Source organism: Trichomycterus rosablanca, chromosome 20 (genome assembly GCF_030014385.1).
Source record: "Trichomycterus rosablanca isolate fTriRos1 chromosome 20, fTriRos1.hap1, whole genome shotgun sequence".
Taxonomy (NCBI): domain Eukaryota; kingdom Metazoa; phylum Chordata; class Actinopteri; order Siluriformes; family Trichomycteridae; genus Trichomycterus; species Trichomycterus rosablanca.
In genome coordinates, this window is record NC_086007.1 from 21,423,857 (window position 1) to 21,451,334 (window position 27,478).

Genomic DNA, 27,478 nt, shown 5'->3' on the forward strand with positions numbered 1-27,478 from the left:
AGTTTTTATATACAAGAATTCTTATTTGCAGATTGGAAATTATACTGACAGGAGGGGCAATAAATAAAAAAAACAACAAAAGAAAACAAGAATCTGATTGGTTATATGGGACAAATGGGAATAAAGTGTTTATGGACTCCAGCATCATCCACACAACTTCTCTTGTGATTGGTTGGAGCTCAAGGGTCCCTGATTTGAAGAGACTTTCCCTGTTGCACAAGTGTTGTATTCCAAAACACAAACAATCAGAAAACACGGGTAAAACACATGAGGAAGATAAAGATACATTAACTTCAGGATTTAAAATAAATCTATTGGAAGGCTTTTTATTCTGACACTGTGGGACCTTTTCGGTGCTTATGCGAATTTCAGAAATCTGAGTTTTAATACTATATGTTCATAGACATGAATCTATGAATCTATGCACTCTACATAATTCAGACTTCAGACCTCACTTCAATTTAGTGGGTACCATTGTCCTGGGTCCCAACTTCACCCACATAACATCAGCCATCCCTAAAACGTCACTCAAACCATGTCTGGATCCTTAATCTCAACTGACACAACACCAACCCCCAACACATACACACACATTTACATGAAAGTATGTTAAACTTTCTTATATAACTTCTATTCCTGAAAACAAATGTGTAGTCGACCGCAAATAATTTCAAGTAATATGTGTAATTTGACACGTTTCATCCTGTTGTGGCAACTTACAAGTACTCAACAAATTTAGAGATGAAAGGGTTTTTTATATATTTATATATATATATATATATATATATATATACTGTATATCACAACAGTTTAAGTTCATCATAACAAACGTGTCTTTGTTAAAGCACATAAACAGACATATAAGACTGCAGAACCCAGCTGTTTCCCATTTGTAATTATTGTAGGTAATCACTGACCCCTTTCATTTTGATTCATACCTGTAAATTGCACTAGAGCACTGATGACAACTATTGGGTCTAAATATCGGGTCATCTGCTGCCCTTCCCACTAAGTGATTGTCTTTATTTGTACAACATATACAAACCCCATTTCCGAAAAATGAGGGACATTTTTGTAAAGGTCAATAAAAAGACTTTTCTTGAACTCACAAAAGTGAAAAGATAAGATTTCCAGTGTTTGTACTGATCAGCTTCATTGTATTTTGTAAATAAAACACATTTATTATTATTATTATTAATATAGAAGTTACAGTATTCCACAATAAGCAGGTTAATTGGTAACAGGTGAGGTTATCATGTTTGGGCATAACATAAGGATTTAATTTAGTCTTTCACCATCTACTGTTCATAATATAATATTGTGATAAGGAATCTGGACAGATCTCGGACCATGTATAGCAAAGCCAGAACCACTGTTAAAAACAGCACTGAATGAGAAATATAGCCACATGGCCTTGGAAAAATTTCAGAAATCCATTGTCACTTAACACACTCCATCGAAACTCTACTACACAAAGAGAAAGCCAAACACCAGTTCTATGCAGAAACCCCTTAGCGTTCTTTGGGCCCAGACTCATCTCGGATGGGCCTGAAAGACAGTGGAAACGTGGGCTGTGGTTTTGGGAAAAAACAGATCAAGTTCTCTTTGGCAAAGATGAAGAGGACCATTCAGTTATCAGTGAAAGGTCCAAAAACCAACATCTGTCATGGTATGAGGGTGCATCAGTGCTCACTGCACTGGTGACTTGCACATGTTGGGATTTTAGAGAGACACATGCTGCCATCAGGCTTGGGAAGTCCATGATTATTTTAGCAAAATGATGCCAGGCCTTATTCTGTATGTGCTTTAACAGTATAGCTTTGTAAACACAGAATGCATGTGCTTGAATGGCCTGTCTGCAGTCCAGATCTGTCTGTCTATTGAAAACATATGGTACAGCAGCAACTCCGGACTGTTTAGCAGCAAAAGTCTCGTATCAATCAAAAATTGCTAAAATTGGTGTACTCGGTTCCCAAACCATTAAAAACTCTCTTTAATAGGAAATGTGATGAAATACTGGTGTTGCAGGCATCAAATTCTAAATTAAGCTGTTCAGTGAAAACATTGGAAATCTTCTCTTCCTTTCTACTTTTATCAATAAATAAAGATTTAAGAGAATTAATTAATCATTTATTGTGTTTTACAAAACGTCCCATTGGGGTTTGTGTTTGTGTACACATATACATAGACACACACACACACTGCGTATATGCACATGTGTGTGTGTTCATGTTTTGTATCTTTTCCCACCACTGATATATTTACTTTATTAGTATGATTATCATTATTTTTATCATTATTATGAAATTAGATTCTTAATAAATAATTTGATCTATATGGATCTACCAACCTACCTACCTACCTACCTATTCATTTGAATGTAATGCCATCCATATTCAAAGTTCTTCTGTACTGAAGTCGGTAAATAGTCATGTTTTGGAAGGGCGGGGCGGTCTGGGTCCATTCTGTTTGGAGTTTGCATGTTCTCCCTGTGTCTGCGTGGGTTTCCTCTGGGAGCTCCGGTTTCCTCCCACAGTCCAAAAACATGCAGTCAGGTTAATTGGAGACACTGAATTGCCATATAGGTGAATGTTATATGTGTGCGTCTGCCCTGCGATGGACTGGCGCCCCGTCCCGGGTGTTACTGTGTGCCTTGCGCCCACTGAAAAGCTGGGATAGGCTCCAGCACCCCCCTGCGACCCTAATTGGATAAGCGGTTATATGCAGAACCAACTGCAGAATTGGGCCAGTACAGCCCTCAGGGGAAGGGGGTGGGTGGTGTTGTCCCCCTTATCGTCATTAATCTCCAGATCCTTTAATGTCTCTCTCCTTACCTTACCTGTCTTTGTTCCATTGTCTTCATAGTTTATTATTATTATTATTAGTTTATCATTAAGTATTAGCATGTCTTACATTTCACTGTTGTCTTTCCTTTAGAAAGGGGCTGTGAGGTGTTCACAGTGAAAATGAGCAAGGTGGGAGGGGGTAACGGACAAAAAACAAAAGCATTTTTTTATATCTATGAGAAGGAAAGTGCAAGAAGGAGGTTTTTCCAGGATAAGTTAACACCAAAAATGTTTGTATGATACCTCCAACCAAACACAAATAACCACTGTATGTGTTCATTCAATACTCCAACTTCAGGTCTTGTCCACCTATTTCACCCTTTTTCTTTACCACCCGTGTGGCGTTGATGTTACGCACTAATGCCACTAAGCAGAATCCACAGAAGGTACGCTCACAATCCTTAAAGATATATTATATTGCCAAAAGTATTCACTCACCCATCCAAATCATTGAATTCAGATGTTCCAATCACTTCCATGGCCACAGGTGTATAAAACCAAGCACCTTGCTCTCAGGAGCTCAGTGAATTCCAGCGTGGTACTGTGATAGTCAAGTCAAGTCAACTTTATTTATATAGCGCTTTTTACAATATACATTGTCTCAAAGCAACTTTACAAAATCCAGGACCAACAGATACAAAAACCCCCCTGATAGGATGCCACCTGTGCAACAAGTCTAGTCGTGAAATTTACTCACTACTAAATATTCCACAGTCGACTGTCAGTGGTATTATAACAAAGTGGAAGCGATTGGGAACGACAGCAACTCAGCCACGGAGTGGTAGGCCACGTAAAATGACAGAGCGGGGTCAGTGGATGCAGAGGCGCATAGTGCGCAGAGGTCGCCAACTTTCTGCAGAGTCAATCGCTACAGACCTCCAAACTTCATGTGGCCTTCAGATTAGCTCAAGAACAGTGTGTAGAGAGCTTCATGGAATGGGTTTCCATGGCCGAGCAGCTGCATCCAAGCCTTACATCACCAAGCGCAATGCAAAGGGTTAGATGCAGTGGTGTAAAGCACGCCGCCACTGGACTCTAGAGCACTGGAGACGTGTTGTCTGGAGTGACGAATCACACTTCTCCGTCTGGCAATCCGGTACTTGTCTGACTGCATTGTGCCAAGTGTAGAGTTTGGTGGAGGGGGGATTATGGTGTGAGGTTGTTCTTCAGGAGTTGGGCTCGGCCCCTTAGTTCCAGTGAAAGGAACTCTTAATGCTTTAGCATACCAAGAGATTTTGGACAATTTCATGCTCCCAACTTTGTTGGAACAGTTTGGGGATGGCCCCTTCCTGTTCCAACATGACTGCGCACCAGTGCACAAAGCAAGGTCCATAAAGACGTGGATGAGTGAGTTTGGTGTGGAAGAACTTGACTGGCCTGCACAGAGTCCTGACCTCAACCAGATAGAACACCTTTGGGATGAATTAGAGAACGGAGACTGTGAGCCAGGCCTTCTCGTCAAACATCAGTGTCTGACCTCACAAATGTGCTTCTGGAAGAATGGTCAAAATTCCCATAAACACACTCCTAAACCTTGTGGAAAGCCTTCCCAGAAGAGTTGAAGCCGTTATAGCTGCAAAGGGTGGGTCTACATCATATTAAACCCTATGGATTAGGAACAGGACGTCACTCAAGTTCATGTACGTGTGAAGGCAGACGAGCGAATACTTTTGGCAATATAGAGTATCTAAAAGAGTATGAAGGTGTGTGATATGCACGTGTACGTAAAAATGCAAACACACCTTGATGTGTCAGTTGAAGAACATTCTGTGGATTCACTCCTTCCTCCTAAGTGCAAGGTCAAAAATTTTAAATTATTACTGACTAAAAAAATAATAATAATTCATAATACTCTTTGAAATGAACCAATTTTTCTGTTTTTTTTTTTTTATATTTGTTATAAAAACAGTCAATAGCATTTTATATTGTGTCCTTAGTTGCATGAAAAAATCCAAAAAGTCCAGGCAAGAATGGGGGAAACGTAGACACCGAGATTGTTTTTTTTATGCATAAATACTTCCCGAGAAACTTTTAACCTATCAAAAGTTTTTGTAATTATTTCTTCAAAAGAGGCATTAAAAATACTTCGAAACAATTTATTCTGAACTTGTAATTGTTTCTGCTGTCATGGGAAGCAATCCGTGCATAAATTCCAAGGTGTCTGATCAAAAAAATTAATAAAATAATAAAATAAAATAAAAAAAAATTTAAATAATAATCAAAAAAGAAAGGAAGAAATAAATTCAAGCAAGTTATGTTTGCCTTGCTAAAATTAAATAATGAATAAATAAAAAAAAGAGCTTATCGTGATATCGTAGATAAAACCAAACGTCAGAAGCAAATAAACAATATACAGTATAAACAGGGTAGAAACAGGAGCGGGTAAACAAGCAAGAAAAAGGGTAAAAGTCTAATAGGGTGAGTTCAGGAGAAACAAATCCCTGTGGGAACTGTCACTGAACAGTTTACCTTGTGCCACTTAGGCACCAGATAGATGCGAATGTATGAAATTAATTTGCTTAAAATGTCTGTGTGGAGTTGGCAGAACAGGGCCTAGACCAAAGTATAAGACTTTGAATACGCCCCAGCGCTCTGCTTCTGCAGTCTGCCCAAACCAGATGAGCTGCTCTCCAGGAGAGAGTCCCTAGAGCCCCCGACCTTGGAGCTACTGGCCACGCCACCTCCTCCTACGGAGCTGGTACTGGCCACGGCTCCGGCCGCCGCCCCGGCCGCCCCGGTACTTTGCCCGGTTAAGGAGGTGGACGTACAGCTGGGCATGGTAAGAGTCCTCTGTGGCAACGTGGACGTACCCGAGCTGATGCTGGAGCCGCCCGTGGTGGTGCTGGAGGCCGGGCCGGATGCCCCTGATGCTCCTGAGCTGGTTAGGCTACTCAAGCCACCGTGACTGAGTGTCAGGGCCTGCTGTTTGGACGGGTCTAATGTCATGTGACGGCCCTGCGTGTGGTAGGCCCGAGCCGCCAAACCTCGGATGGAGGCTTCCCGAGGAGGCACCACAGGGCACGGGTCGTGCAGCTCAGCCTGTTTACGGAAGAACGGGTCCGTCTTCATGTACAGGGGAAGGTTGCAATACTCACCTAAGGTGGACGAAGAGAAAATGGATTAGGGTCAGTAGAAAGAACTGTGGCTATGCAGTGCTGTTAACAGTATTGCTTATAATTAATAAAAAGCCAATTAATTATATGCAAATAAAATAATGTATCAAATTCCTCAGGCTACTAACCAAGGCCTTTACACAGCGTCGAAGACCCCACCCACTTTCACCCGGCAGATTTTTAATGGCTAATTTTGTCTGCGGCAGGCATTGGCAGTAGGGGGCGCCCAGCCGACTGGTAGCAGAGCTGAGTTGAGATTTTAGAATCCCAGCACTGGTGTGCTAGCAGACTATAAAATACTAAAACGTAAAGCTCAAGTGCCCACCTAGCTTACGTTTGTTGTTTCGGATGTCTTTTTATATTGAAACTTACTTTTGTTGGCACGGTGTGGTATAGGCACCGCTACGTTCTTGCCACGGTCGTAGTCCTGCGGTTTAGGAGGAGACGCCGTAAAGCGGCAGATGCCCGGCTCAGAAGGTGTGCTCATTGACGTCATACTGTCAGCGTTGTCGTTGGTGCCCGTGGTCATCTGGTCAGAAGAACTGTCCGAAATGAAGCACTCCGTGATCTCGAACTTGGCGTGCTGGAGGTGCTCTTCCAGCTTGGCGTGTTCGTAGGCACGGGCCAACTCCTCGTACGTGGAAGACGCGCTCTCTGTTGACACCATACTGTTACGTCCCTTGTCTGTAACGTAATGCCCATTAGGATAAAGATACAAGAGAATTATCGTCAATGTTAAATACATTGAGGAATTACTAGAAATAAATGGATTCCACTATGATTTATGAATATGTAGGCCGGCATGTCGAGTCACAGCAAGAAGGGCCTGGGGTTGATTCCCTGGTTGATTCGAATGGGTTTCCTTCAGGTGTCCCAGTTTCCTCCCACAGTCCAAAGACATGCAGTCAGGCCGACTGTGGCTACCAAAAAGTGTGAGAGTGTGTGTAAATGTATGTGTCTGCCCTGTGATGGACTGGTGACCTGTCCAGGGTAGAGACCCACCGTGTCCCTGACTAGGATAAAGTAATGGTAAAACAGACAATCAATGAATGAATATATAAGGCAATGAATGTACAGTATATGGGGTACATTTACCAATCAAAACTGGTATTAAGGTGTTTAAAAATCCCAACAACACTGCTGCATCTAATGCACTAATACAACTAAAGACACACTAACATGTCATTACAATGGTAGTGTCACTGTAGTGCTGAGAACTGTCCACCACCCATCTAACATCTTGTCCTTGTTGGCCTATGAGTGTTCCTAACCCTAACCGGAACCCTAACCCAATCAAAACTGGTATTAAGGTGTTTAAAAATCCCAACAACACTGTTGCACCTGATGCACTGATACAACTAAAGCCACACTAACATGTAATTACAATGGTAGTGTCACAGCAATGCTGAGAACTGTCCACTACCCATCTAACATCTTGTCGTTGTGGGTCTTATGAGTGTTCCTAACCCTAACCGTAACCCTAACCCAATCAAAACTGGTATCAAGGTGTGTATAAATCCCAACAACACTGCTACACCTGATGCACTCATACAACCCACACATTAACATGTCATTACAATGGTAGTGTCACTGCAGTACTGAGTACTGTCCACCACCCATCTAATATCATGTCATTGTGGGCCTAGGAGTGCTCCTAACCCTAACTGTAACCCTAACCCAATCAGAACTGGTATTAGGGTGTTTAAAAATCCCAACAATACTACTGCACCTAATGCACTGATACATCTAAAACACACTAACATGTCGTTACAATGGTAGTGTCACTGCAGTGCTGAGAACTGTCCCCCACCCATCTAACATCTTGTCATCGTGGGTCATATGAGTGTTCCTTTGGATTGGTAAATGGGGTGACAAAGTGTACAAAGCAACAGATGGGCTTCAGTCAGTAAGTGCATACCCATAATGCTCATCTGTACTTAATAAAGTGCTCAGTGAGTGTATATATATTCATGTGTTTATATTCACAGTACCTGTGTCCTGGGACAGGCTGGCGCTGTAGCTGTCACTCTCCGTGACTGTGATGCCATGTTGAGAGCCAACAGTACGCCAGTCAGAGGTTAGGGTACGAGCAGGTGTGGAAGCCTGACACTTCGTCAGGGTCCACTGGCTTGAGTAGCGGTTTCTTGTGCTGTGAGCCGATTTAACGCTCTTCCTAGACACTGGATCTGAAAAAGAGAAGTCAGGTGATTAAAGGTCAACTATACTTTAAATAAATACTGATATTTTTAGTATAGAAATCTGGCTAAACAAGAGACTGACTGGTTCCGGGTCTGATATCAGACATGTCAATCAAGGGTCCGGTGTTCTGAATGAGGGCGGGGTGATGCACAGACACCCCAGTGCAGAAACTCTGAGGGTTCACTGATTGGCTGAACTCTGTGTCCGTGACAGGTAGGGTGGCTTTGTCTTCACCTAGAGTATAGAACGGGACAGTCAGAAAAAAATAATGTACAAATATCCAGATTTAACACACACACACACACACACAGGTACTCACCGATCTGTTTGATTCCCTCCTTATCCTCGATGAGAAGTTGTACGCGTGGGATATCGATGTGCAACCGAGGCCCCTGAGGTGGGCCTTTGACTGGGGTGTCGAAACTGCGATTGTTCTTACTGCTCCAGGTTTGAAACACATTCGCATACATGCACATACAGACACACATACACACAAAGATAAAAACAACTAAGTTTTACTCCCTGACACAACACTACACAGTTACTAGCATGTAAATAAGCTAATAAAACATTGTGCAGGTACCTGATTAGCATCTCAGCCAAACTCTTTGCATCTGGAAAAGCATAAAAAGCAAATATAGCTTCATATTGCATTGACACAAAATGTAAATACAAATAATTGTATCCATATTCACCTCGAAGTCTCTTCAGCCTCTTTTCCTTGCGTTTCTTTCGAATAATAAAGAGGAGGGCCATGCCCAGCGTGACTAGAATAACAGGACAGCCGATAGAGAACAGCTTCTTTACGTCTTCACCCTCTCCACGTGCAGATTTGATTGGTGGAATAGTACCTTTGCAAAAAGAACAACAACAAAAGTGAGGAATTTAAACTAGAAATGAAGAAAGCAGAATTATATGAATTATGTAAAGCATATATATATATATATATATATATACCGATCAGCCATAACATTAAAACCCACCTCCTTGTTTCTACACTCACTGTCCATTTTATCAGCTCCACTTACTATATAGGAGCACTTTATAGTTCTACAATTATGGACTGTAGTCCATCTGTTTCTCTACATACTTTTTTAGCCTGCTTTCACCCTGTTCTTCAATGGTCAGGACCTCCACAGGACCACCACAGAGCAGGTATCATTTAGGTGGTGGATGATTCTCAGCACTGCAGTGTGTTAGTGTGTGTTGTGCTGGTATGAGTGGATCAGACACAGCAACGCTACTGGAGTTTTTAAATACAGTGTCCACTCACTGTCCACTCTATTAGACACTCCTACCTAGTCGGTCCACCTTGTAGATGTAAAGTCAGAGACGATCGCTCATCTATTGCTGCTTTTTGAGTTGGTCATCTTCTAGACCTTCATCAGTGGTCACAGGACGCTGCCCACAGGGCGCTGTTGGCTGGATATTTTTGGTTGTTGGGCTATTCTCAGTCCAGCAGTGACAGTGAGGTGTTTAAAAACTCCAGCAGCACTGCTGTGTCTGATCCACTCACACCAGCACAACACAAATTCCCATGTATATCTGTTTAATGTTACTGTGAACAATTTTATCTCGTTTTGAGATATTTCATCCACAGGACTGGTGTCCTATTAAATAAAGTTATTATTATTATTATTATTATTAAGAAAATGGTAATAACAATAATGATTATCATTTATCTTGGTGAAGGTTACATCAGGTCCGATTTCACCAGAAAACACTGGGTGCAAGGCAAGAATAGCCTGGACAGGGCACCAATCCATCACAGGGCTTTGGCCACCCTTTTTCCTTTGGACATATGCAATCATGTCTGAAGACGTCAGGCCTGAATAGCAACACTAAGATTTGAACCAGAACTGTTGCGCCACCTGAGCACCCCTAATTCTACTGTATATTTCTAATTATTACATTATAATTTCTAATATTTAATTAACAGTAATAATTAACCCTGCATTCACAATTGTGCCTTTGTTAGGATACATTTATATTCGACTTACTGCCATCGTAGTCTAGCGTGGAAAACTGAGAGGTTTGGTTGCCACAGCCAGCGCTGTTACAGGCCTTCATCTTCAACTCATACCAAGTGGCCTCACGCAGCTCGGCTAAGAAGACGTCGGTTGTGACATTGGTGCGTATGCTCTGCCATGCCCATGTGCCTTTGGGGCGAAAGTCAAGCATCACTGCGTTGATGGGGCATCCGCCGCTGGTCCAGCCCAGCAGGTTGAGCCGAGCATGGGTGGAGTTGATGTGGGTGAACAAGGGCTGATCCTTGTTAAACTGTGGCTCTGTGGAAAAGATATGATTTGTGTAAAGCGTATATATTATATATATTTACATTCTTAAACTTACATATACAGTATTTATGAGCATACATTATATTAAGCTTTATATATAGCTTTCTTACCCCTGCCATGAGTCTTCGCCTCAATTATTTCACTTATCCTGCCAGCTCCAACACTGTTCTTTGCTGCGAGCTTGACCTTGTACCAGGTCCCACAGCGAAGGTTTTCCAGCTTAAACGAGCGCTCGGAGGAGCTAATGAACACATCCCTCCATTCCTCAGTATTATCCACAGAGTACTGCAGTACGAAGCCTGCAAACACATCCATTTATGATGTTTTACATAACAATTGACATTATATATATGAGTGATCATAAGATAACAATGATCATAATAATAATGTGAGAAATTTGGTCGAAAAGCCACCAACATTTTCAGGGCTAGGCAAAGTTGCCTGTCCACCACTAGAGGGAACCCCTGTCCATAAAAAAACAACACTTCAAAAGGGGATACAGGGCGACGAGTTTCAAAGATTTCGAGTTTAGGGGACGTCAAGTTACAAGGCACTACTGTATTTGGACACAATAGACAAAGGAAAATAAACAAATTAAAAAGTTGTATGAGAGTGGTTGTATACCTCGTATGGAGCTTCCTCCGTTGTCTCCAGGAATCCAGGCCAGTGTAATAGAGGAGGTTGACGTGGTGGAGACTGTCAGACGAGGTTGATCTGGTGGAACTGACATAACGACAACAATATAAAGTAAACAGATGTTGATTCCTTTATTGGATTACACACAACATACTGTATGTGGTAAGGTGTGATGTTGCACCTTGCACCAGGAGGTTCACAATGATGGTATCAAACCCTAGTGTGTTGGTGGCCGTACATGTGTAGTACCCAGAATCCTCGGCTTTTACTGAACGTAGTATCAGAGTTCCGTTTGCCAGAATGTTCCGTTGACCATCCTGAGAGACTGGAATAGCAGTGTTCTCGCTAAAGAGGACAAAGAGGGAAAATTACATACACGTGTTACTTTGGTTTCACAGATCATGGATCATTATTGATTATACAAAATGCAAGCAGCTAGCTGCTGTAGCCTATCCCAACTTTTCAATGGGCGCAAGGCACACAGTAACACCCTTTTTACGACTAGTGATTAGAAGGTGCTGGTTCAAGCCCCACTGCTGCAGAGTTGCCACTGTTGGACATCTGAGCAAAGTCTTTTAACCTCAATTGCTTGCATTGTATTCATTCGCTTTAAATAAAAGTGTCTGCTAACTGTTGTAAATGTAAGTGTAATTAAAAATTACCTTTTGAAATGACAATTTAAATAAATTATATTTCGATATCAATAATAATATATACAGTTCATGATATTATTAAAACACTCATAAAATCTAGATACATATCTAAAGGGCCACAAACTAAAATGCAGCTGACTGCTTAGGGTAGGGGTGTCAAACTCATGATCACCGAGGGCCACATCTGCATCATGGTGGCCTTTAAAGAGCCGATTGTAACGTATGCTGCTGTGATTGCAGTCTGCCTTTAAATCTCGGACAATTTGTTGTTTTTCTTGGAGGCTAAATTCTGTGTTTGGTGTCAAGATGCCAAATTTATACTGTATATCTATAATGTACTGTATATCTACATTTATATTGTCGTCCTTTACCACAGACACGGCCTCATAACACAAGAGACGAATCGTTTTTTCTTCTTGAAGCACAAACTTGTATTCACTTCCCCATCTTTCATTAAATTATCTTCCTTCTGCATCAACTTTCTCTTCGTGTACATTTTGGGATTATTAGTAAATATTTCTCAACATCACTTGTTGGAAAACCGCCTCAGTTAAACGCTGATGTGGAAACACTGCCATCTAGTGGCGTTGCTGATTTTACAGTGTATTTTATGACTCGTACGTCTTTTAAGCTCTCGTGGACCACATCAATAAAAAATATAAAAAATATATAATAAAATAATAAAAATCAAAAAGATATAATATAAATATAATAATAAAATATATATAAATATAATAAAAATAAGAAAAAAATATAAAGTAATCAATCAATCAGTGAAATGACGTGGTGGGACGGATTTGGCCCTCAAGCCTTGAGTTTGACACGTGTCTTAGGGCTTAAGATTATCTGAGATGGACTGACCCAAAGTGGAAGTGTCCCTCACCTGTCTTTGGTCCATTTTATGGTAGGATTTGGCTCCCCGACTGAACTGCACGGAAGCCGCACTTCCTTCATCCATGGGGTTGTAACCGTACCTCCAAATGAAAGTATCTTAGCAGGAGCTGAGGTAGAAAGAAAGAAGTGTCGAAAATTATATGCACATCCCTGACACGTCACACAAGTAAGCAAACAAAAAGCATTTCCCCCCTCTTTATGTCTTACTCCTTTGGTTGTGCTTACACAAATGTAATCCTTGCTTTCCTGTAATGCTTAGAAAATCTGTAGCCAGGATTAACCTCCGTAATTAGCGAAACACACATAAAATGAACACACTCTTTAATCCAGTAGATATTGATTAAATGACTTTCACTCTCACAGCCTGACTACTACACATTAATGGCCAGGTCATTAGCCACTCTTTCCCCGTCCATCACATCGTCTCTGTTTGTATCTTATCTAACTTACATAACTAAAAAACAAGAAAAATCATAGCAAAAGTTATATATATTATATAAAGTTATATATATTTTACTTAATAATTAGATACTGAACTGATTATTCTTTAACTTCTTTGATTTCTCATCATGGAACTGACCTTTTCCAGCTGGCTCTACAGTGACCTTTTCGCTGATGTTGCCCCGACCAGCGGTGGTAACAGCTGCGGCCCAGATCAGGTATTGCTGCCCCTGGTTCAGGTGGGTAATGCGATAGAATAGCACCTCTGGATTTGCCTCGTATTCACTGGGAGCCTAAAATCAACACATAGTGGAAAAGAAAAAAAAAACATAGTATTATTTTGTCACCCATGCATGAGCGCGTAGCCACTGATGCAGCACTCCCTTAAAGCTTCTTTGAGCGGGCCATAAAGGTGGAAATCAGATGGCGCTAAATCAGGACTATAAGCGTCTCTCAGTCTCTCAGACACGACCAATTACTCCTCCTCCCGCCCTCACCTTTTCCAACCAAAATATAAAAGTGAGGAAACTTTTTGAAGATCCCTCGTATTTTCAAGACACTGACCACATTTGCTCTCCTCCTACTAATACGGGTCTACTCCTTTCTCAAAAAAACCCAATATGGTTTAAGATAAATAATAAATAAATATAGTATAATCTATCTATCTATCTATCTATCTATCTATCTATCTATCTATCTATCTATCTATCTATCTATCTATCTATCTATCTATCTATCTATCTATCTATCTATTTATTTATTCATCCATCCATCCATCCATCCATCTATCCAGTGCAAGGAGTTTTTGTAGTCATCTTGAGGGTTGTGTTGGGTCTGATTCACTGGCCGAAAGGCAGGAAACACCCTGGACAGGTCGCCAGATTATCACAGGGCAAACACACATACTCATATACTTTTACCAGTGGGACTCCAATTAACCTGAGTGCAAGTTTTTGGACTGTGGGAGAAAGAACAAATTCCACCTGGGGATCAAACCCAGGACCTTCTTGCTATAAGGTGAGAGTGCTACCTAGAGCTATTGTGCCGTATTTGTGTAGAAAATGTCTAACATATTACATTTCGGCATTTAGCAGATGCTTTTATCTAAAGCGACTTACAGTGACTATTTGCACCATATTTACTTTTTAGGCACCTTATCTGCATTGCCAATTTTACGCTGCTAATGTACAACATGTCACTACCTCATGAACCATTGTACCATCTATTCACCATCATGTACTAACACTTGTCTTTAGTCCTGTCTTCTAATTACTTGTTTATATTAGGGATAATTAGGAATATCTTTTGTAGTTATTTATTATAGGATTTTTTGTATTATTGTTGTATTTACACTGTTTTGTATTGTCTTGCACTTTTTGTACCGTGTTACACCGTGATCCTAGAGGAACGCTGTTTCGTTTCAATATGTACTTGTATGTAGCTGAAATGACAATAAAACCTCTCTGACTCTGACTGACTGACTCTGACTCTGACTCTGACAGTATACAATCTAAGCAATTGACGGTTAAGGGCCTTGCTCAAGGGCAGTGTTGGGATTTGAACCTTCTGCTTACTAGTCCAGTACCTTAACCGCTAGGCTACAACTGCTTAATACTTAATGCAACATTAATGCTTATGGTTTCGAAACAGGTTTTCCAATAACCTCATGGTCACATGTCCAAATAGTGCATATACACCGATCAGCCATAACATTAAAACCACCTCCTTGTTCCTACACACATTGTCCATTTTATCAGCTCCACTTACCATATAGAAGCACTTTGTAGTTCTACAATTACTGACTGTAGTCTATCTGTTTCTCTACATACTTTGTTAGCCCCCTTTCATGCTGTTCTTCAATGGTCAGGACCCCACAGGACCACTACAGAGTAGGTATTATTTGGGTGGTGGATCATTCTCAGCACTGCAGTGACACTGACATGGTGGTGGTGTGTTAGTGTGTGTTGTGCTGGTATGAGTGGATAAGACGCAGCAGCGCTGATGGGGTTTTTAAACACCTCACTGTCACTGCTGGACTGTGAAAAGTCCACCAACCAAAAATATCCAGCCAACAGCGCCCTGTGGGCAGCGTCCTGTGACCACCGATGAAGGTCTAGAAGATGACCATCTCAAACAGCAGCAATAGATGAGCGATCGTCTCTGACTTTACATCTACAAGGTGGACCAACAAGGTAGGAGTGTCTATTAAAATGGACAGTGAGTGGACACGGTATTTAAAAACTCCAGCAGCGCTGCTGTGTCTGATTCACTCATACCAGCACAACACACACTAACACACCACCACCATGTCAGTGTCACTGCAGTGCTGAGAACGATCCACCACCTAAATAATACCTGCTCTGTGGTGGTCCTGTGGGGGTCCTGACCATTAAAGAACAGAGTAAAACAGGTTAAAAAATGTATGTAGAGAAAAAGATGTACTAGAGTCAGTAATTGTAGAACTACAAAGTGCTTCTATATGGTAAGTGGAGCTGATAAAATGGACAGTGAGTGTAGAAACAAGGAGGTGGTTTTAATCTTATGGCTGATCAGTGTATATCCAAGGTTTTTACTTATTAATAATTGTCCTTATATTAACAGCATTTCTTTGTACATTTGAGGTTTATAAATGCAAGTGAAAGTAACAAAGGATACCCGGAGGAGCTAGCGATCTTTAATAAGAAAGAAAGACAGCACTCCCAAATATGACAGTTGCATAGCCTCTCAGATCTGTGAGTACAGCTTGCTAAGTATGAGCAATGCTACCATCAGTGTAGGAGAGGAGGGGCTGATACACACCAATACAAAAACACACACACACACAGACCAGACACACACACACAGACATGCAAAAATAGGCTGTGCTGCAAGCTCTGTTGGTAATTGATGCCTGTTTAGGAAAGCCATGTGTTTACTGTCCACATTTATATGTATCACTGCTGCTGTGTACAGCCTGCAGACATGTACACCTAGTTTCCTTCACATCATGTGACCATACGTCCACCCCTATGAAGCTGACCTATGCCCAGGGTTATATTTGCTTTTGACTATGTAAATGTATGGTGTCTTGTTTCTCAACAGTGGGGCATAAGGTCTTTTTAAGCAATAAACTCTACAGTGTTCGTCTTAGTCATATAGGGATGTAACGTCTCAACACGTCTAACATCTTTGGAGAACAAGTGAGAAAAAAGGCGCTACAAGGATTTGCTGGAGGATTCACAATTGGTGGAAAGACCACTAGCAGTCTCAGGTGTGCTGATGACATTCTATTATTAGTCACATCAGCGGAAGGACTACAAGTAGGTCTCCTACAAGGTACCTTGTAACTTGACGTCCCCTGAACTTCGTGGAGAAATTTGTCCCCTTAAACTCGAGGTTTCCCTCTAAACTGGACATGTGTAGTGGTGCAGTAAAACGTCATCAAAGTGCGAATATGAGACGAATCTGCGTTTGTGTAGAATAACCGTCAAATTCACACTGAAAGCTCCACATTTACATTTAAGGCATTTAGTAGACGCTTTTATCCAAAGTGACTTTCTGTACTGTGACAGTATACAATCTAAGCTATTGAGGGTAAAGGGGCTTGCTCAAGGGCCCATCAGAGGCAACCTGGTGGAGGTGGGGCTTGAACCAGCAACTTTCTGATTACTAGTCCAGTACCTTAACCATTAGGTTACAACTCCACATGTATCTGTGTTCAGCTGGATTTTCCTGTTTCACTTTTAAACTTGTGTTAAAGCTCGGGGTGCTGAGAAATGATAAGAATCAGCTTGTCTGAGAGAGTCTAAAATGCTTATCATTAAAAAAAGCTTAATGTGACTTAATGTATTAAAAGAACGACACAGGAACACTAAACCTATAGTCTTCATTATTATTAATATTATTAATTATTATTATTATTTTACATTAGCCTAAAATATATGCAGTTCACGGGACCATGGAACATATTAACAGGTTTCCCATACATCCTTATGGGAAAAAATACCTTGCAACTCAATGCCTTTTAAACTCGACGCCACGGCCAGAACCAATTGACGTCGAGTTTCAAGGTACCACTATACTTGGGAAGAAGAGTATCAAATGCTGCAGAATGTGCTGGTGAGGATATGGGTGAACTAGTCAGTTAGCATTATCACCAAGCAACAATAGTGCATGGTTCACTATTTTGTTCCAAACTTCTCTCAGACAGGGCGGCACGTTGGCTCGGTGGGTAGCACTGTCGCCTCACGGCAAGAAGATCCTAGGTTCGATCCCCAGGCGGGGCGGTCCGGGTCCTTTCTGTGCGGAGTTTGCATGTTCTCCCCGAGTCTGCGGGGGTTTCCTCTGGGAGCTCCAGTTTCCTCCCACAGTCCAAAGACATGCAGTCACGTTAATTGGAGACACTGAATTGCACTATAGTTGAATGGGTGTGTATGTGTGTGTGTGGGTGTCCAGGGTGTTACTGTGTGCCTTGCGCCTATTGAAAAGCCGGGATAGGCTCCAGCCCCGACCTTCCCCCAACCCCCCCTTCCCCCCACACCCCCCACCCCAAGACCCTGATTGGATAAGCGGTTAAGAAAGTGAGTGAGACGAATCAAAGACTTGTCTGTAGGAGCTTGCAATCCATGTTCCGATTCATCCCAAAGGTGTTTAGTAGGGCTTAGGTCAGGATTCTGTTCAGACCACTGGGGTCCTCTTGCTTTATGCCCAGAGGCACAATCATGCTGGTGTAAAAAAATGGTGCCACCACTTTATCCTATTCAGGGTCGTGGTGGGTCCAATTCATTGGGCAAAAGGCAGGATGGGTCGCCAGTCCATCACTGAGCAAACAGACACACACACTTATACCTTTTTAGTATGTTCAATTAACCTGACTGCATGTGTTTGAACTGTGGGAGGAAACCGGAGCTCCTGGAAGAAACCCACACAGACACGAGGAGAACATGCAAACTGGACTGCTCCACTTAGAAATCGAACTCAGGCCCTTCTTGCTGTGAGGTGACAGTGCAACCCACCGAGTCCCCACCCCACACATACCCCCGCAGTCGATTGATCTCTTTGAAGTTCACAAATTTCAAATATTCTATTTCTTTATTTTTTTTATTTATTATTTATTTTTGATCTTCCCTTCATTCTCCACCTCAGCAGGACTGCAACCTGAGAGCTTTGGATTAAGGAAGGTAAAGTGGTGTAACAGATATTGAAATATTCCTCTGGCACGGAGATAGGGGTGATCCAGGGAGCGATAGAGGGAGATAATGAAAAGAGGAACAAAAGTACTCCCCGCACAGTGTGCCTGACCCTCCCTCCCTCTCTTTCTCCTATCGCACTCATTTACATAGTAATCACCCCTTGCGCTGCAAGCCGCCGTGAAGGGAGGGAAGAGGAAAGAGAGAAAAAAGGAGAGAAAGAGAGGCAGGAAGAGAGATATTTTGATGATTAAAAAATGAGAAGAAGTGTGTGTATCTGCATGTCTGGACAGATATGTTAATTCGGAGTGAGAGTACACAAATAGTGCATGAGCGTGTGTGTGTGTGTGTGTGTGGGTACGACTGTGTACAGATGAGGAGGTTATAAATTTGATAAGAGCCTCTGGAGAATGTGTGTGCTCAGGTTTGTGTGTGTGTGTGTGTGTGTGCTGGTTTCCTGCCCTCACTGATGAACAGATGAGGTTGTCTAGGCAACGTGATGAGACGCAGATATGCAAATGAGAGGGGGAGAGTGAGCTTGCATGTACACACTGCACTATGAGGCTCTCATTTTTTATTCACTTTCGCATATGGCCTTGCTGATACTGCAGCACCCCCCCTCCCTAAATGCGTATCAGCACAATAAAACATCTTAATACTGTACTACGCAGGCAGATTAATAGGGAATATATGTAGATGTACGCTGTATGGACAAAGGCATTGGGTCACCTGATCTAACTACAGTGGTACCTTGTAACTCAACGTCCCCTAAACTCGAAATCATTGACACTTGACGTGTGTGCGACTGCTGTTTTGTAAAGTGCTTGGCTTAAGTGCGAATGTGAGACGAATCTGCATTTGTGTGGAATAACCATCAAATTTACTCTGAAAGCGTCCACATGTATCCGTGTTCAGCTGGATTTTCCTCCTGTTTCACTCTTAAACTTGCGTTACAGCTCGGGGTGCTGATAGATGGTGAGAATTGTATTAAAAGAATGTCAATGTACCTTTACTGAAAGGAAGAGCAAGCATCTTCACGATTACATTTTCAGCATTTAGCAGCTTTTATCCAAAGTGACTTTCAGTATATAATCTAAGCAATTGAGGATTAAGTGGCAACCTGGCAGTGGAGGGGCATGAACCGGCGACCTTCTGATTACTAGTCCAGTACCTTAACCACTAAGCTACAACTGCCCTAAAAAACGTTTACATTACATTTTTTACCATTTAACAGACGCGTTTTATCCAAAGCGACTTACAGTACTGTGACAGTATATTATCTAAGCAATTGAGGGTTAAAGGCCTTGCTCAAGGGCCCAACAGTGGCAACCTGGCAGTGGTGGGGCTTGAACCAGCAACCTTTCCATTACTAATCCAGTACCTTACCAATAGGCTACAACTGCCCTTGATTAGGAAGCATAAGGAAACAATAATTGTGTATAAGTGTCAAAAACAACCCCATTATTTTACATTAGACTAAAATATACACAGTTCCACAGGAACATGGAACACATTAACAGGTTTCCCATACATCTTTATGGGAAAAAAAAAACCTTGAAATTCAACGCCTTTAAAACTCAACGCCACTTCCAGAACCAAAGCATCCACATAATAAATAATACCATGATCATTCTAGTTGTTGGTATGTTCTTGCTTAATTTGCTTTATACAAGACATAATGATAAGCTTGTGTTCCAAAATGTCAAATTGTTATTTAATTGTTTGTAGAATATTATCCCAAAATGTTTGGGGGATTATTAAATTTTTTATATACAAATATTTGGACAACACTATTGTTTTTATTATTTATTATTATTAATGAATTTTTTTATTGATTTTCTTTATCCCATTTTCTCCCAATTTAGTGTAGTCAAGTCGTCTTCCGCTGCTGGAGACTCCGGTCATGTCCGAAGAGGGTATATTCGACTGCCTCACAGTCCACCGACCCCTTCTTATTTGCCCACACATTCTGTGAATTCGCACGTGGAGAGCCACGCATTGATCCCCTCGCTCCTCCACTTCTGTACAGGCACCTCAGGCTACTAACCAGGGTCATTACACAGCGTCCAAGACCCCACCCACATTAGTCCAGAATTTAACCCTCCCAGCAGACTTTAAATGGGTAGTTTTGTCTGCTGCAGGCACTGCCAGTTATGCTCGCTAGAGGGCGCCCAGCAGACCGGTAGCAGAGCTGAGGTTCGAACTCTGGTGAGCTAGCGGAATATCCCGCTGCGCCACCTGGGCGCCCTGCCTAGTGCCGAGGAGCTACCTGGATACGTTTTTGCTGAGCCCTTGGAGAAGGTTTTTATTTATGTGGTGGAAATGGTGGCAATCAAAACTGTGATTTGAGTCTTCAAACCTAAAAAATGGCTTTGTACACACATATATACCCCCCACACATATATATCTACAAATTTCAACAGTACTTGTCTATGTGATACTACATGACGTCATGGTGTTCCTAAAGAAACTGAAGTGTAACAGTTTAACTCCATTTTTTTACAACATTGTACGTGTAAACATAGCACAAAACAAGCCTTAATTCCTCCTTACTTAATCAATCCTAAACCCCAATTCTTACCGGTTGTCCTGATCCAGGGCTGGAGCAGTAAATGGTGTATTTGCGGATGATCCCATTTGGCTTGGTTGGCGGGAGCCAGGATACCACGACACTGTTGGCTGATGAGGGGACAGCTTTGATGCCTGCTGGAGGACCAGGGTCTAAAAGTGTAACAAGCAAGATTATTTAATTGTAAACGACACTTTATGGCTAAAAGTATGTGGACACCAGACTTAATTCACTGAGCAAAATGTAGGAGTTAGTAATTAACTCAGTCACAATACTTTTTTTGACATACTAACATACACTTAATCACCTATCCTTAGTCACATGTTCCAAAATGTATTGACAATCCAAAACTGAAATCTCTTATTCATGAAACTATTCAGACCCTTTATTCAATATTTCGGAGAAGCCCTCTAGGCAGCAATTACAGCTGCAAGGCCTCTTGGATAGATCACTACAAGCTTTACACATCTGGATTTGTGCAGTTTATCCCACAACATAATAAATTGTGCATATTCGTTCTAAATCCACTGTATATACAGTATATATCACCCAATTTCATGCACCCCTTTTCTTCCTGAATCCCCCGGCACCCCTGTGCACCTCCTCCTTAAGGGAAAGGACAGACAGATAAAGCTTTAATCCCTTCCCTATCAGTATCAAGGACAAATGTAATGCCGTATAATCCACAATGAATTAATCCTTCTCTTTGTGCTGGGGAGTATGTGTGGTGGGCCGGGACACAAAGACGTGTACTTACACACTTTAGTTCTCCACCCTTTCATTCTAATTCTCATTAGCAGTGTTAATGTCACCACAAAGATTAAACACAAAAGAATGGTGGTGTGATGTGACAGAACAAGTATTGTTTTAAAACATGTACTACTTCATTGGTACTTTCACCTCTGCAATCTTGATAAGTTTGAAGCTTTGTTTCTCATGTAAAGCAATAAATAAATAATACATTTAATGAATAAATAAATAGAAAAAAATAAAATAAAATAAAAATAAAATTTCTGGCTTTACCCTGTACTGATGGCTGTAACTGTTAAGTTTAAAGCTTTGTTTCTCATGTAAAACAATAAGTAAATTAAAAATAATAATAATAAAAAACAAATAAATAGAATATAAAACGAACAAAAAACAAATCAATAAAATAAATAAATAAATAAATAAATAAAACATAAAAATATCATTCTTGGCTTTACCCTGTCCTGATATTTCTTACTGTTAAGTTGGCAGCCTTGTTTCTCATATAAAGCAATAAATAAATTAAAATAGTAACAAATAAATTAATAGAAAAACAATCAAACAAATAAATAAATGAATAAATAAATAAGTAAATAAATAAAAATACAATTACTGACTTTACCCTGTCCTGATATCCCTTACTATTAAGTTTGAAGCTTTGTTTTGCATGTAAAACAATAAATAAATTTAAAAAATGAATAAATAAAAATAAATAAATGGAAAAACAAACAAACACAAAAAAATCAATAAAATAAATAAATAAAACATACAAATACCAATTTCTTGGCTTTACTCTGTCCTGATTATTAAGTTAAAAGCTTTGTTTCTCATATAAAGCAATACATAAATTAAATAAATAAATAAATAAAAAAGAAATAAACAGAAAAACAAAAAAACAACAACTAATAAATAAATAAATAAATAAATAAATAAATAAATAAATAAATAAATAAATAAATAAATAAATAAATAAATAAATAAATAAACAAAACATAAACATAAAATTCCTGGCTTCACCCTGTCCTGATATCTCTCACTATTAGGTTTAAAGCTTTGCTTCTCATCTAGAGCAATAAATAAATACATAAATAAATAACAATAAAATAAAAAACCTTACTGTTATCTTTAAAGCTTTGTTTCTCATCCAAAGCAATAGATAAATAAAAAACAATAAAATAAATTAAAAATCTTACTGTTAAGTTTAAAGCTTTGTTTCTCATGTAAAGCAATAAATAAATTTAAAAAATGAATATAAAAAAATATAGATATAAAAACAAACAAGAAAACAAATAAATAAAAAGTTAAATAAATAAATAAACAAAACATAAAAAAAAAATTCCTGGCTTTACCCTGTCCTGATATCTTTCACTGTTAAGTTTGAAGCTTTGTTTCTCATCTAAATAAATGAATAAATAAAATCTTACTGTTAAGTTTAAAGGTTTGTTTCTTGTCTAAAGCAAAAAATAAATTTTAAAAATGAATAAAAAAATAGAAATAAATAGAAAAACAAACAAAAAACACATCAACGAAAAATAAAATAAATAAACAAATAAAAATAAAACAAAAAATCTAATTCCTGGCTTTACTCTGTTCTGATATCTAAGAAATAAATTGTTATTATGTAAACTGTTGTTATATACAGGGTGTGTGTGTTAGGAAATGTGTTCATGTGTGTGCCTGCATACGTGTGTTTACTCACGATCCTCTCGTGTTTGGATGTAGAGAACGTTGCTGCGGACACCGTCCCCCGCCTGAGTGTAGGCCAACACCTGGACACTGTAGTTTGTGAACTTTTCTAAGCCTCTTAGCTCCACCTGCTCACGTGTAGTCGTAATGTTCTGCATCTCACCCCATTCTGAAAGAGGGCAAAAGCAACGGCATTAATGTTTCCAAATATATATATAAAACATATATAAGTGTACTTACGTATATAGTAGATAACATGTATAATTACATGATTTTAAATATGCTAATATAATTAATTATATATATAGAAATTATATATATAGAAATTACATCAATCATCAGGAAACAGGGAATAGAACTTTAAAAAAGTAAATAATTGTGGATATAATTACCTCCATCAGGAAAGAGGGACCAGAATACCACACGATAACCCTTCAGGACGCCGTTGAGGGTCATACGCGGAGGTTCTGACCATGTTATTACAGCCTCGTCCGATGTCACTGAAATGGCCCGTACATTCTGAGGAGGTTGACTGGGAACTAAAAAAGAGAGCAAAAAGACAGAGATAAAGAGTCTTTGATGAGCAAAGACTTGACCAGTTGACCAGTTTGTCAACAAATGTGTGAGAAAATGATTGAAATGTTTAAAAGCAACGTTCCTCAAATAAAGATTGGAAGGGATTTGCATATTTCTCCCTCTACAGTGCATAATATCATTAAACCATTCAAGGAATCGGGAGGAATTTCAGTGCGTAAAGGCCAAGGGCGCAAGCCCTCAGACGGCACTGCATCAAGAACCGCCACTCAACAATAGCTGATATAACCACATGGGTGAGGGATTACTTTGGCAAACCTTTGTCAAGCACTACAATACAGAGTTACATGCACAAATGCCACTTAAAACTTTACTGTGCAAAACAAGAAGCCTTAGGTTAACCATGTCTCTGGGCTCTGAGGCATCTAGGATGGACCATCACACAGTGGAAACATGTATTGTGGTCAGATAAATCAGCATTCCAGGTCTTTTTTGGAAAAAATGGACGCCATGTGCTCCGGACCAAAGACGAAAAGGACCATCCAGACTGTTATCAGGAACAAGTCCAAAAGCCAGGGTCTGTCATGGTATGGGACTGTGTCAGTGCCCTTGGCAAGGGTAATTTACACTTCTGTGATGGCAGCATTAATGCAGAAAAGTACATTGAGATCTTAGAGCAACATGTGCTGCCTTCAAGACTTCATCTTTTCCAGGGACGTCCATACATTTTTCAACAAGACGATGCAAAACCACATGCTGCACACATTACAAAGGCATGGCTGGGGAAGAAGAGGGTACGGGTGCTGTGCTGACCTGCCTGCAGTCCTGACCTGTCCCCAATAGAGAATGTGTTTGCAGGAAGAATGGGACAAAATAAAAGCTGAAACACTAAATCGCTTGGTCTTCTCGGTGCCAAAACGTCTTTTAAGTGTGGTGAAAAGGAACGGCAACATTACAAAGTGGTAAATGCTTTACCGTCCCAACTTATTTTGGAATGTGTTGCAGGCCTGAAATGCAAGTTGAACAGACGAAACATGAAATATCTCAGGTTCATCCTGTCTGCAATCAAATAAAAGTCAAAGTAAATGTAAGGAACACTGCATTTTTTTTAATTTGCATTTTCCATACTGTCCCAACTTGGGGTTGTAAATAAAGAAGCACTGAAAGGTCGGTTCGAACTCTTCGGCTGCTGCGTTTATTAACACTTTTGCTTCGGGGCCGGATACATAGCGAATGTGGCGATAGTGAGGTGCCAAATGGTGCTCTTGAATAAAGAAGGCGGCTATTGAGGTAAGACAGAGTGTCCCTGTGTGTCCTTAGCTGAGACTGATTGCATCGATGTGAAGGACAGGATGAAAGGAGGAGGGAGGGATGAAGCTGGCTGGCCTCTATGCAGGAGCAGCTGCAGCTGGCGCAGGAAGAGAGGGAGCGAGGGCGAGGGAAGGGAGGAATAGAAGAAAAGGAGGAGGGTGAAGAAGAGGAAAAAAAATCAGCGTTCGTTTGAACGGACCTCGGGGTCGGTTGAGTTTGGCTCATGAGGAACACAACTGCCTTTTAGTGGACTGCACTGCCAGTTCATTCACAAGTCTGGCCCTCCCTTGTTCTCGTTTACACCCCCCCCCCCCCCTCCTAATTCTGTCTTAGAGCTTCACAATCAGTCCTTTTTGATGGTAAAGATGGGTGATTAAGGGACGGAGAAGATCCATATGATATGTAAAGGTGATATATAGGCATTTTAATATATAGGCACACTTCGTATGTCTTTCCATACAGACCACGGGGTCATTAATGGCCTAATATAGCGCTTTTCTACCAAAAGAACTCTGGTTCTTAAACCGGTTCTGTTCTGAAACACACGGAACCGGTTTAAAATCAAGTTCGCGAACAGGAACCAGAACCGTTCCACATCAGTGGAAAAGGGGTAATAGTGGCTGCATGGCAGAGCCAACATTTGAACCCACAACCTTCTGATTATTACCCCAAATCCATCCATCTTTCTATATATCCATTCATCCATCCATCCATCTAAATATCCATCCATCTATATATCCATCCATCCATCCATCCATCTAAATATCCATCTATCTAAATATCCATCCATCCATCTAAATATCCATCCATCCATCTAAATATCCATCCATCCATCTAAATATCCATCCATCTAAATATCCATCCATCCATCTAAATATCCATCCATCCATCTAAATATCCATCCATTCATCTAAATATCCATCCATCCATCCATCCATCCATCCATCCATCTAAATATCCATCCATTCATCTAAATATCCATCCATCCATCTAAATATCCATCCATCCATCCATCCATCTAAATATCCATCTATCCATCTAAATATCCATCCATCCATCTAAATATCCATCCATTCATCTAAATATCCATCCATCCATCCATCTAAATATCCATCCATCCATCTAAATATCCATCCATTCATCTAAATATCCATCCATCCATCCATCTAAATATCCATCCATTCATCTAAATATCCATTCATCCATCTAAATATCCATCCATCCATCCATCTAAATATCCATCTATCCATCTAAATATCCATCCATCCATCTAAATATCCATCCATCCATCTAAATATCCATCCATTCATCTAAATATCCATCCATCCATCCATCTAAATATCCATCCATCCATCTAAATATCCATCCATCCATCCATCCATCTAAATATCCATCCATCCATCTAAATATCCATCCATCCATCTAAATATCCATCCATCCATTCATCTAAATATCCATCCATCCATCCATCTAAATATCCATCCATCCATCCATCCATCTAAATATCCATCCATCCATCTAAATATCCATCCATCCATCCATCCATCCATCTAAATATCCATCCATCTAAATATCCATCCATCTATATATCCATCCATCTATATATCCATCCATCCATCCATCCATTCATCCATCCATCCAAATATCCATCTATATATATACAGTATATATATATATATATATTCATCCATTCATCTATATATCCATTCGTACATCCACCCACCAACATAAATCCACCAATTCATCCATCTATCCATCCATCCATCCATCTAAATATCCATCTATCCATTTATATATCCATCTAACTATATATCCATCCATCTATATATCCATCCATCCATCTATCTATATGTCCATCCACCCACCCACCCAAATCCATCCATCCATCCATCCTTCCATGATGGTGACATCATAGGGCAAAACAACGGAAAAGGAAAAAGCCCTTTCTAATAATTGTAGAACTATAGTTACAATACAATATGACACATAGCAACAAAAATAAACCATGTAAGACACACAAAATTATACTTATAAAGTAACATGTTTATGTAATTCATGAGTTCATGAGTATGTGTAAACGCTTTTACCATCTTCAAGGGTTGTAGCATTGATCTCTGAGCTGGATGGACCTGTTCCAGCTCGGTTGAAGGCCTGCACAACCACTCCATACTGGGCGAACTTCTTCAGGTTATCCAGGGTGTACACCTCGCTGTCCCCCGTCGCCTTCATCTCCACTATGCTGTACTGGCCGTTGCTGCCCGGCCCGTTTTCTCTGTAGCCGATCTGATAGCCGCGGATCACTCCGTTCTGCAGCTCCTTCCTCGGGGCCTGGAAATGGAAGCAAATACGTTATGACTAGGGCCCTACTAAAATCATGGAAAAAT

At 40.4% G+C, this 27,478-nt stretch overlaps 1 protein-coding gene across 1 annotated transcript in view; it reads right to left on the minus strand.

Moving 5' to 3' along the window:
* Positions 1-4,737: 4,737 nt before the first annotated feature.
* The window catches only part of dscaml1 (Down syndrome cell adhesion molecule like 1), a 94,503-nt gene continuing 71,762 nt past the window's right edge, over positions 4,738-27,478 (minus strand). The window contains exons 17-33 of the mRNA XM_063016316.1: positions 27,182-27,422; positions 23,642-23,788; positions 23,263-23,418; positions 20,829-20,968; positions 13,219-13,372; positions 12,628-12,745; positions 11,273-11,436; positions 11,080-11,178; positions 10,566-10,754; positions 10,159-10,446; positions 8,854-9,009; positions 8,742-8,772; positions 8,478-8,596; positions 8,240-8,392; positions 7,951-8,145; positions 6,332-6,643; positions 4,738-5,941 (exon numbers count right to left, since the gene is read on the minus strand). Coding sequence (XP_062872386.1) covers positions 5,400-5,941; positions 6,332-6,643; positions 7,951-8,145; positions 8,240-8,392; positions 8,478-8,596; positions 8,742-8,772; positions 8,854-9,009; positions 10,159-10,446; positions 10,566-10,754; positions 11,080-11,178; positions 11,273-11,436; positions 12,628-12,745; positions 13,219-13,372; positions 20,829-20,968; positions 23,263-23,418; positions 23,642-23,788; positions 27,182-27,422 — 3,204 coding nt within the window. The 3' untranslated portion in view covers positions 4,738-5,399. The remainder of the gene's footprint in view (positions 5,942-6,331; positions 6,644-7,950; positions 8,146-8,239; positions 8,393-8,477; positions 8,597-8,741; positions 8,773-8,853; positions 9,010-10,158; positions 10,447-10,565; positions 10,755-11,079; positions 11,179-11,272; positions 11,437-12,627; positions 12,746-13,218; positions 13,373-20,828; positions 20,969-23,262; positions 23,419-23,641; positions 23,789-27,181; positions 27,423-27,478) is intronic.